Source organism: Cupressus sempervirens, chromosome 7 (assembly GCF_028749045.1).
Source record: "Cupressus sempervirens isolate cs-2001-9-10 chromosome 7, ASM2874904v1, whole genome shotgun sequence".
NCBI lineage: Eukaryota > Viridiplantae > Streptophyta > Pinopsida > Cupressales > Cupressaceae > Cupressus > Cupressus sempervirens.
In genome coordinates, this window is record NC_143124.1 from 285,517,732 (window position 1) to 285,530,165 (window position 12,434).

At 32.6% G+C, this 12,434-nt stretch overlaps 1 protein-coding gene across 1 annotated transcript; it reads left to right on the plus strand.

Annotated features, from left to right (window-relative positions):
* The first annotated feature begins 3,362 nt into the window (after window positions 1-3,362).
* LOC149546543 (calcium/calmodulin-regulated receptor-like kinase 1) lies at window positions 3,363-11,116 on the plus strand. The gene is made up of 5 exons (XM_089793995.1): window positions 3,363-3,615; window positions 3,709-3,934; window positions 4,029-4,176; window positions 10,933-10,995; window positions 11,087-11,116. The coding sequence occupies exons 1-5, from the start codon at window positions 3,444-3,446 to the stop codon at window positions 11,114-11,116; spliced, it is 639 nt and encodes a 212-aa protein (XP_089650121.1). The 5' UTR covers window positions 3,363-3,443.
* The last annotated feature ends 1,318 nt before the right edge of the window (window positions 11,117-12,434 follow it).

Genomic DNA, 12,434 nt, shown 5'->3' on the forward strand with positions numbered 1-12,434 from the left:
TAAGAAAGCATGAAAGTTGAAGACAAGGAACATGAACTATTTGAAAAATGGTTAGAAATGCAGTCTAAAGGTTCATATGATAGTGAGATATGCAGAAAATTGTACTTTTTAGAAAAGTGGCTCCTAAAATGTAATTGAGTGTATACAAAAAAATCCCACATTCCTTAGGAGCACCTTCTTGCCTTCACTAAATTGAATCTTTAGATGGTGTATGAACACACATCTATATGTGATTGAGGCATGTGAATTATTTGATGTCATCTAAATTGGTTTAAGATGACATGACAAAAATATGTATCAAATGTTTGGTACTTAAATCACCAGTTTATTCTTCTTGACCTATATACCCATTTAATCAAACTTCATTGCAACATTTAGAAGGCCAAGCTTAGCAATCAAGATCTAACAAAGAATTAATGAACATATAGTGCAATTTTCTAGGAATTTTATGATCTATATTTGTAATTCCATCTACTAACTTGCTTATCAATCAATATAGGCCTTGTATGCCTACCTTCAATAATCCATAATTCACTAAATTGCATGCATAGGAAACAAACACTAAATTGTTGTTAGGCATCTCCTAGAAAAGTGATGAAGTTGGATCAAACCCACCCTCTACATGAAAGGGATGCATAAAGATTAAGTATGCAATATGATCAGTAAAACAATGATTAGCCTCTATTTGTCTCAAATAGTCCACAACTGTCACTACTCTTCCTCCTTTACAAACCTTCTTTAATCATATTATGGGTAACAACATCTAGTCATAAACAAACTCTCAACTCTCTTGTAGTTCCTCCCCTTCTACTTCAAAACTACCATTTATCTGCCCAACTCTATCTACAACAAAAGGTATAATCAATATCCTCACTCACTATCAAAATCTTAAGTCCAAAGACCACCTTCCTACAAAGTATGGTGTCAATGGTCATGTAGTCGACATAAACTAATGATAATTATGTATGACATTTTTGTTTTGTTTTGGATTTTGTAAATATATAGATCAATCCCCATTAAGTGACTCATTAAACGGTGACTACTCTCAAAATTAATCCAAAAAGTTGTTTACACTTGTCTAACTTATTTAGAACAATGACCCTTAGATTAATACTCAAGAGGATATGAAAGTCAACGATCGACCAACCTATTCGTTTGACCTTGTTTCGGATTGCTGAGGTAAAATGCGAAATGACAGATAAAAGTATTTTAATGTTTTAATGGTTGGGCGCTTTCGTATGGAAACTTCTTGGAACTTTCTGAAGCTACAGATGAAACATTATGAAAATGCTCAAGTCATTATTTTGCGTGTTCTGTATGATGCAAGGAAGAATAGTCGGCTCACGATACGAGATCAAGGTTTTGAAGAGGTTGAAATTCCTGAAACTCAAAATATTAGCAGGATCCTTGTAATTGGTAGGCGCTACTTTTGCATTAACATCTCTCTTCTGTAAGCTGTTGATTTGCTTGATCATAATGGTGTATGCTCTATCTTTGGTCTATTTATATTCTCTGCCCCTGTAACTTTTCAGCTTGACTGACCGAACCCATTTATAGCAACAAAATGAGCAGTTCGACGAATAACGAAATTTCAAGTGTTGATAGTCACAAATCTTCTTCTACCACTGTCCTTTCTATGTTCTCTCTGAATTTACTTATACGGTATATTGAGAATGTTTTGTCTGCTATCACTAACCAGGTAAATCACATATGCCTCGTTCTTCTACTTTAATTTCTTCTATTTATATTGGAATGGTTTGAAATTTATACGGATGTGTATAGGGTTTAGACTGCACAATATTTCAGTGCGGAACATAGCTAAGGGATTTAGTACAGCCTGTTGCCTCGAATTTTTCGAAATTGTTTGAAGGCATTTCAGATGGTGCAAAAATGTTTTCGGATCAGGTAGTTAGGATTGTTTTATATATTTTGTTTATTGAGAATCAAGAATTTAGTCTGTAAAGGCACTTTCATGTTTTGAATGTTGGTTTTTTTTTGGGTGATTTGATTTAGATCTTTTTCAAGTCTCGGCTTTCTACCGAAGCACATTCAATGGCGGTTGATGTGTTGAAAAGATTGGGAAACGCACATTGGGTTGCAGGGGGATTGTTAGCTATAGCCAATGTTTTAGAAAGATTTGAGAATATTTCTGCAAATGACAGAGAATGCATCGACCTTCTCAGAGCTATGCTTAAGCTGGGTAAGTATTTGAAGCAAATGAAAGATCTCAATGTTAATTTGGAGAAAGACATTGTAGAAGATATGTGTGAAGCTGTTCAGTTGATAGTTTCTGGTGCGATTTTATGTCGTTCCTTTATCACATCCAGTAAATTATCCAAGTAAGTCTTCATAAAAGGAATTGATTTCCCTGATGAAGTGATATGCTTAAAAGGTGCAGAGTATTGTTCTATTGACTTGCTAAATTGTCTCAGACAGGAAATTTAAAAAATAAGCCTCTACATTTGATTGATATATGTCTGTTAACACTGTAGGTTCCTGTTGACTAAGAAGATCCGTGATGAGCTTGTATATGTTCGGGAAAGTAAATAATATGAAAGCTGATCTGATGGGTCACACGCAGCTTCTGATCACGAAGACACTTACCTTCATCCATGAGCGATATATTACAGGTTAGGAAATTCTATCTTTCTGGTTTAGGCGTTGTTGGAAATTGTATCTTTACACATTATAAAAAATTGAAATCAATAGAAGCTTGAGCAGCTAGCTGTATGATTAAGTTGCTGATTTGGTATACCTAGGTAGAACAGAGCAGAATAGCAGCCTTGGAATAACAGAGCAGTACCAGTCCATGGATACACAATGTAAGTAAGATGATAGTTCTGATACAAACTTTTATTAATTTGTTTGTACTCAATTACTCAAAATCTTTAAACTTATACAATCAGGTGAGATGGTGCAGAGCTGTACAACAGAGCTCGCTGGACCAGAGTCAGACAATCTTTCTTCTGAGGGACAGAATATCTCTAATGGGATAGATGGGTACAAACAACTGAACGTGGATATACCACTACGTAGCTCTTTCCAGCTGGGTAAATTTCTTAGAAAAATAATTCCAACTATAGTAAACTGCCGGCTAAAATTTCCACTTCATCTAGAATCACAAATATTGGTGAAAGAAATCCACCCATCTCCAATTGAGTTCAAATTCTACGAATTGCACAAGGCAACAAAAGGGTTTAGTCAAAAAGTAGGAGCTGGGAGTTTTGGGTTTGTTTACAGCGTAAGTGCCTTTTGAATTCAAACTGTCAATTATAGTCTATGAATTTATGAAACAAATATGATAAAGCTAAAAATGTATAAATACTATCTCAACCAGTGAAAGTTAAGGCCGAGAACAGCGGGGAAGGCAGCTAAGTAAATATATTTTGCTCTGTTTTTTCTTAAAGGGAATTCTGCCTAATGGAAGACAAGTGGAAGTAAAGATGTTGAGCAATACAAGTCCTCAGGGCAAAACAGGGTTGATGAACAAGCTGAGAGGAGGACTAACAACTATACATCATCGAAATATCATTGAGCTCGTTGGATATTGCCCTGAAGGCGGTATGATGTTAGTCTACGATTATATGCCACGAAATCTGGATACAGTTATTTGGGGTAAGTAACCAGTGCATTTCTTTCACTAGTCCATTTTTATGTGATTGTAGGGTTTATCTCGAATATGAATATAATTTTAATTGCAATTTGCAGGAGAAGATGAGATGATTATTGACTGGCCAGCAAGGCGCAGAATTATAATGGACATGATAAGGGGGCTGAGCTATCTTCGTGAGGGTCCAGATGGGTGTATTGTGCACAGAGACATTAAACCATCCAACATTCTTCTTGATGAAAATTTGAATGCCAAGATTTCTGATTTTGGCGTTGCTCAAATGAGTTCTTTTTCAAGCTACGAAACGAGTATTGTTGGAACACCGTAAGATTGCCTTGTCAATATCATAATGAAGTTGGATTTTTTGGTGGGAATAGTAGACTGATTAATGAAATTTACGTCTTCTTTGATCCTGCAGAGATTACCTTGATCCAGAGTATGTTGACACTTGTTGTGTGACTGTCATGTCGGACATATACGGCTTTGGGGTGCTGGCGTTGAATGTTGTATCTGGCAAACGAGCTATCCTTCACACAAAGGATGCGATGTATTATCTTGTGTCTGAGGTAAAATTTGTACATATTATAATATTATTATCATAATTAAATTGTATATTTTCTGAGTTAAATTAACAGAATGGTTTATGATTAGTGGTGTATAAGAAATAAAATCTTATTAGAATGAATAGAACAATTATAATTCATTGCATTTATGCAATCTTCATAAAGGTGAAGCACGATGATTTCTTATGAGTTCACCTATCCTAATACTACTCCAGCTCAAGTGAACCACTAAATTTCCTCCATGGTTAAGCTTACTTTGCTGACAATGGACTAACTCTCAGATGACTGGCCTCTGAGGAAGTCCTAGTGCTTCACCTTGGGAGCATCCTTGATATACAATGAGTAGTAAGTGTTCCATTCATTCTCATAAGATATTGGTTCTTATGAACCACTACTAATAAAACATGAGACAATGGATTTTATTCAAAAACTATATAATTGAATTCTAATAGCAATATTATAGTTTGGCTTGCTATGAAAAATGTCTCATGCTTATAAATTGTACATCTACAAAAGTTCTATAAAACCAATAAAAAGTTTGTCTTACAATCGAATACAAGTATTTAATTTATGGTTTTGTGCAATTGTAGGCATGGAGGTTGCATAAAAGGCATCTCCTTATAGAGTTAATAGACCCTCGATTACTCAACATGGATGGTTTAATTCACTCAAGTAGCATATTAAGGATGATCAAAGTAGCTCTTTGGTGTCTTCAGATGGGATCTGCAAGTCATCCATCAACATCACAAGTGTTAGGGATGCTCTCCTCAAATGATGAGATTCCAATTCCCACACTTGATTAATCATTTTATTATTATTATTTTATCCTTTGTTGTTGATGAACATTCCTCATAGCAAGAGATTTTCATTCCCACCTTTGTGTGTTTTCACTTGTATGCTTTATTTGCCTTTTCAAAATATTTAAAAATACACATCCTTTGTAATCTACTTATCAATGAAGAGGGCATGTTCCTTAAGTATTGAGTGCAATCATATTAAACCTCCCCTGCATCAATTTTATATAATCTTTTTTTATGAATAATTTGTGTGATTTTTTTTTAAGTTCATATGTTGTTAGAGAATAATTTTAATAGGAATGAGGTTTTAATTTTATTTAATCATTTGATTATTGATGATAGTAGGTTTGCACAATCCATGATCCATTGTTGTGCTTCTGGCTAAAGATTTTTTGTGAGATTTTTCCATCAATGTTTCAAATCATGTTCCATCCATGATCCATCAAGAGGATGAGAGTTTCTAAGAATGCCAAAAGATCATAAGAAGTAGACCAAATTTGATAAAAAGGAGGATAGAGGGGTAAAGTGAAGAGATATGCAAACTAAGAGAAATATACAAATAAAGTTTAAAAATTATAAATAAACCAAGAAAGAAAAGAAAAGAAAAATGTAAAAAAGAAAGTAAAAAAGAAATAAGAACTAGTAAAAATGAAAAAAAGACTAAAGATTTTTTTTTTTAAAGAACAAAAATACATTAAAAAAATTAACTAAAAAGATTTTAATAATAAAAAAAAGAGCTATGAGAGAGCTTGAGTCCCTACCTTGTGCAAGGGTTAACAGGTAATATAAAAATAGTTGACAATATTGAAACAAAGAGAATGTGCTTTCAACGTTGAGAACTAGTTGAATTAGACATTAAAAAGTTCAACAATAGTCCAAACTCATAGAAACATAAGGAAACTATAAAACTATTATAGTGGAATATCTTCAAACCCTAGATTGGAATATTATAGTCAATAAAATAAATCCTAAAAGAGTTTTTTCAATCCTAATTCTTCATTAATAAACTAATTTTGGGATAATTTGATCCATATTAGCCATTTTTTAGGGAATCTATTTTAGAAACTAAGAACATTTGTTGTGATGAGGTTTTATATTATTTTAATAGTAAATTTACATTTTGTATCTACATCTCCAATTTGTTAAAACATTTAAGTTTTAAAATTTTAATAACTTCAAAAATTGATAACATTACTTATTTATCAAATTTCTTCAAAGAAAGTTGCCTAGAAATATTTTTGATATATGAAGACTATAATTTATTTTCAAATTAAAATGAATTAGTGGAGTCAATCATATCTTTTAGAAATATATCTTGAACTTTAAAAAATGAGTATTATGTAAATTGAAATATATTTCATATTTTATGACTATAAAATCAAAAGCAAATTATAAATATTTATTATTAATATAATGAAATGTGTATTGTACACGGTGAATCACATATTCATGAGACTTTAATGCAGAGTGCAGATAAAATGACAATTAACTAATTTAGACCCAAGAAATTGCTATCAAATAGAGACTCTAAGAGCATCTCATGTTTTACATTAAGCTAAAAATAGGTTTTGAAGGGACCCGAAACCCTTAACAGAAAAGAAAAAGATAATCCAGTAAGCACAATCAGGTTTTACAAGGACTTGAAACATATAGTATAATAGTTACAAAATCAGGTTTTACAGGGATCTAAAACCACAAAACGAGACCATAAAACAAAACTAGGTTTTATAGGCATCTCATGTTTCATTAACTACAATGCTAAGATAGCTCTCAGACCAACATCTTAGTGATAGTTCTAAAATAAGAGTATGCTTATAAATGCAAGATATATGTGGAAAATGTAGATTATGTGAGTGTAATGATCTTAGAATGCTATAATAAATGCATGAAAATAATAAAGTCCTAAATGATATCAAAGGAACAACATAAAAATGCTAAAATGGTACCAGAATGATATGAAATGACTATAATAACAATGCTAATATGCTAACATGAACAAATCTAAATATGCCTATAGTATGGATGCCTAAAACTTGGGTCCTTTTTATAGGATTTCAAAAGGGATGGAGGTAAAAATTAGGATTTTATTTTTGACTGGAGGGTGGAGGTGAAATTAAAAATATCTTAGAAGGCACCAAGAGGAAAAGTCCAATAGAAATATCACATAAGGCACCAAGAGGAGAGTTCAACAGAAATATCTCATAAGGCACAAAGAGGAAAAGTCCAACACACTTAGTTTGTGAGGATAAAAGTGGATTTTTTTAATTCTTTTAAATGTAAGAAGGAGGATTTTCACTTTTGAGAGGATAAATATATTTTATTGATTTATTTACCATTTCATTTATTCTCAACTTTTGTCTTTTCCTTTTTCCTTTTTCGTTTTATTTTATTTTATGATTTATGAATTGCTTTTCCTCTTTTTAAAGTGATTTAATTATTTTGATTGGATTGATTGATTAATGACTTGACATAATGATTGATTTGAAAGTCTATTATGTTCCTATGATTTAGTCCTTAATTCATGTTGGTTGATCGAAATTGTGATGTTTAAGTCTTTGTCAATTTTTGGGTGTCTACAAATGCCCCTCTTTGAGCTAATATGGGAAGCATATTAGTACAAAGACTATCTAGATTCTCTAATTTTAGGTCAAATTTTGATGATTGGATGTCTGATTGATGAAGTTTTGACATTTTGGGGTTGATGTGATGTCTAATTATCAGTAACTTGATGTCTAATTGTCATTAATTTTGTTGATTGCAATGTTGCAATATTTTTGCTTGGTTGGCCCAGTTTTGTTTGATTTGATGTTTGAAATTTTGGTTGGAGTCGAATGTTTTTGCTATTTCTAAGTTTTTTGATGCCTCAATGTGATTGAGTATACTTTGTCTTGGGTAGGATGTTTTTGATATTTCAAAAAAAAATGATGTCCCAATGTGATATGAGTATACTACCCCCTCATAAATGAAATTGGAAGATTTGATGTGTAAAGATAGGGAGAGTCCAATTTTATTTCTAAAACAATTGATAGGACATAGTTTGGTCACAAAGTGATGTGTAAAATCAATTAGGTGATGTTGGATAGATAGAAAATGGTGCCCTCCTCAAGATACAGAGTAAGGAAAGCTAACATGTCCATCTCAAGATACAAAGTAGGAAAAATAATAGGTTCAAGATAGAACCATTAGCTGGATAGCTTGATGTTGATAGTTGATTGATGTTTGATAATCAACTATCATGAAAATTGATGTCATTGTTTGATAGTTTGATGAAATAGGTATGTGGGGAAAAGCTCATAGTTTAGGGATTGTACCTAGGGACATTAGGGTTGATAGGAAAAGTGTCTTTGGCTGAGTGGTAGGTCAAGCTCCATGAGATGGGAGTAGTGCCCACAGTTAGTAGGCACCTCCTAATCAAATATAAATAGACTGCGCAGGGGGTGAGACACATGAGTGATCAAATATATCATTTTGTATCACATTTTGTTGGCTTATCATGTATTGTACTTATGATGATGAGCCTTTTGATGGATTACGGTTTGATCTTTTTGATGTATGTGGACCCTTTTTGAATATGATTATTCGATTCCTATTGGCCACATGGTCTCTTATATCTATGTATCATGTATTTTATGTTATGGATGTGTGTAGGTGAGATGCATGTTTATGTGTTTTTTTGGATTTTATGAGAGTTGTAGATGTGGATGTAATGTGGATGATTAATGTGAATACGTGAATAATTAACGTAGGAAATAGATGATTAATGCATGATATGCAGATGGTAGATATAAAAATATGTAAATGAGATGCAATGCAATGAAAATGGAATAGTGTAATAGATGATAATGAAAGTAGAATAATGAATAAAAATGATGATGAAAATGAGAAAAATGAATGAATGCACTAAAAATATGTAACAAAGGGGATATAAAACAAGTGAACATGGTAAAGAAAAAAAAGATGAAAGTAAAAATGAAAATGAAAATGCAAATGAAAATGCAAATGAAAATGTGATAAAAGTAAAATAAAAATTGAAGTAAAAGAAAATGAGTAGTAATGTGATGAAAATAATGAAGATGAACATGAAAATGATGGAAAATGTGATGCAAATAGTAGCAGGATGATGATAATAATGAAATGGGAAGAGACATAAGTAAAACAAAAGAAAAAATAAATGTTGAATGGGGGTATGTGCAGGATCATGGGGTGCCAAAAAGTGGCGATGTGAAAAAAATAGAGTTTGAAAATGTCTAAAAGCATTTCAAAATCCACTCTAAACTTTTTCCACCCATCCTGATACCAAAGCTAAAAAGTAGGCCCAAGCCTTATCGAATATCTAATTTCATATCGAATATTCAATATATTATCAGATATCCAATATGAAATTGGATACTTGATACCTGTACTGTGATTTTAAACAAAAAAATAGCAAACCTGAGGGCTATTTGTTCACATTGCATTTTTGGTTTTGAGCTAGGATATCCAATCTATGAACGGATACATGATATAGGTTAGTGGTTTTTTGTTTTTTTAAATGTTTTCAATCAATTTTATTATAAATTTGTTAGTTTTAATTGACTTTGTTAAAATTTAGGTTTTTTTGATAGAAATTGTTGAAATTTAGGTTTTTTAATAGAAATTATGTTTTACAAATTAATAGGTATGGCTGACCAAAATGATGATATTGAGGCAAGAAATACTATTCCTCGTAAGCCCCCACCAAACACTCCAATGCCCCCTCAAAATTGTCCACCAAATGATCCCCTGCCCCCTCAAAACCCTCCTTGAGTCGAGGATTTGATATTTGAAAATCTCACTAAATTGAGGGCTTTGTGAACAACATATAATATTGTACCTGCATTGGCTCCTATGTTATCCATGTTAAACACCATAGTGGATAATATTGAAACACTTATTAGGGAACAAAATGCCACTCTTTGTTGGCATGACAAAATGCATGAGATGTTTGATGATGGGTTGGACTATGATGAGCTTGCGGCCCTCAATATAAGTAAAGATGATTTGGTTGCCCTTTTTGTGAACCCAAAAATTGGTTTACCAGTCAACCACAAAAAGCCCAAACTATCAATTAAATGGTGCACAAATGACGCCATACATGAAAAATTTTGGGATCATTGGTGGATGGTTTTTGACATCCCTCCACATAGCAATTTAGAGGTGCCATTTTATTTCCTTAGAAAATTGTATGTAGAATTTGTATTGGGCCTCAAGGTGAACTATTGGAGCATGAAGCCCAACATGGGTGTAGGAAGAGGAGCTCCTTGGGATAGACCCTCTTCCCAGTAGAAGAAAGTTGGCACTTTTATCCCCCCTAGTAATGTATCCCCCCCTCCCTGAGTACGAAATCATGATACCATTGTAGAGGCTAGCTCTTAGACTATTAGAGCCATCCATAGATTGAGTAGCCTATCGATATCCTAGGCTAGGTTAGTGCTGCCTCCCCATGATGATGATGCTGGCGCGAGTTCATCATCGACGAGATCATCACATGTTTGTGTCTCTCATACTTGCATAATGTGCAAGAATATTTTTCTAGGTCCTATAGGTGATCATTCTGAGTATCAGTTTGTATTTGATGAGGATACACTAGATGCATGTGTAGAGGCTATAGACCCTAATGTGAGAGAGGAGGCGCACGCAGAGGCATGGACTCCTTTTGCATTGGTACGTGTATACATTTTTTTGTTACAACATATGTGATTTAAAGTTAATCTTTATAATAGAGTAATTTTATTTTTTAAGCCATGCTAACTTATACATGTATGTGATCTTCATTCATGTTTAGTTGATGATTAAGGAGGAGCTAAGACAGGTTGATGATGCCATGCTCTCGACTATTTCATTTGGCCTTGAGACATCTATGGTACATTATGTTGTGTTATCAACATTTTTTCTATTTGATATTGTATCATATATGGTTTCTAATCTTTCTTTTATCTTCTAGGTACCACCTATCCCTGGGGGACAAAGTGCAGGGGATGAGCCAGGACCCGTTGACAAAGGAAAGGTAATTAGGTTCTTTCTATTTGATTAAATATCGATGAATTATTGTAAAATATTTGTGGTAATGAAATCTAATTACATTCTATATTGTATAGGGCATGGCTACTAGCGATGAGCCCATGTAGATTCGGCATCATAGACAATCAAGCATTTCTATTCGCATTGAGAGCCCCATTGTATGTATAAGTATCATTTATTTTTTATTTTCCTTATTTTCATAAATAAATTCAAAACTTATTTCCATGATATTAACAACTAGTATTTTGTATCTCGTAGAAAACTCCCAGTGCACACGAGGTTGGATGAGAGAGTTTTGTATCTTTGATGATGTAGCCACTATATCTTGAGGAGGATCCTACCCTAGTAAGTTGTAGTTTGAATTCTTGATTATATGTTATAAATTTAGCATGCTATCAATTATAATGTTATAGTTTAAGTTGTAGATTCATTTGACAAACATATTTGAACATACATAGGTCACAATCAGCAAGGTACAAGCATTGCCGAGGGCATAGGAGAGGACTCCTGACCGATGCAGGAGGTCGATGAGAGAGGTATTTATGATGAAATTATAATAGTATAAATCTTCATTAAAAAAATAATCATTATCTATTTGAGTAATTCAATGTTAGAATACAAAGAATCATATAAATTTAGTAGTCTAACTTTGGGTTTTCCTTTTTTGTTTATGTAGGAGGTATCTGATCCACCTAGTGTAGCGAAGAGGCTGCATTTTGATCATCCACTAGAAACTTAGGATAGTATAGTTGTCATAGGATGAATCATGAGACATTTTGAGATGGCATATGCCACATTGTTTACAGAAACATTGATATTATGCACATTATGATGGCCTGATCAACTACATTTTGTATATGGATCTATGTATTTTGATATATATTTGTGTAGTTTGTCTATGGATACATGAACTTTGATATATATATTTATGCAATTTGTCTATGGATACATGTATTTTGATATATATTTTTTCATTTATGTGCACAATGATATACATATTAATTTAGTATCTAGTATTGTTCAATTTATCATGGATCATGTGTTTTGTTCATGTTTATGGAATATCATTAATTTTGATCAAGTTTTTTATATTTGATTCAAATAAAATAATTTGTGAATAACATTTTAACAACCTTTATTATCAAATTTGGATGCAATGTTTAATTTGAAATGCTATCATGAGTTATATCTTTTTTCTATAAAAAATTCTATAGTTAATATATGAGAGTTCACTTTCTATCATGTGATTCAAAGTAAGCAAAATAGGGAAACCTTATTTATAGAGAGAAACCATAGAAACAAGTGACATATGAAAAACCATTGTTTTCCTTGTGGTCTTAGTTTTAGATTGGCTTTATTCCTTATCTTGGCCAAATGATGCGGAGCCCTTTGGTACACCTTTAATAAACAATAATTTAAGGAAGG

What these genes read in the sequence shown, in the direction of transcription:
- LOC149546543 (XM_089793995.1), top strand. Translation starts at nt 3,444, where the DNA reads ATGTTGAGCAATACAAGTCCTCAGGGCAAAACAGGGTTGATGAACAAG. An exon ending in TCTGGATACAGTTATTTGGG is followed by an intron (nt 3,616 to 3,708) that starts GTAAGTAACCAG and finishes TGCAATTTGCAG; the next exon opens with GAGAAGATGAGATGATTATT. An exon ending in ACGAGTATTGTTGGAACACC is followed by an intron (nt 3,935 to 4,028) that starts GTAAGATTGCCT and finishes TTGATCCTGCAG; the next exon opens with AGATTACCTTGATCCAGAGT.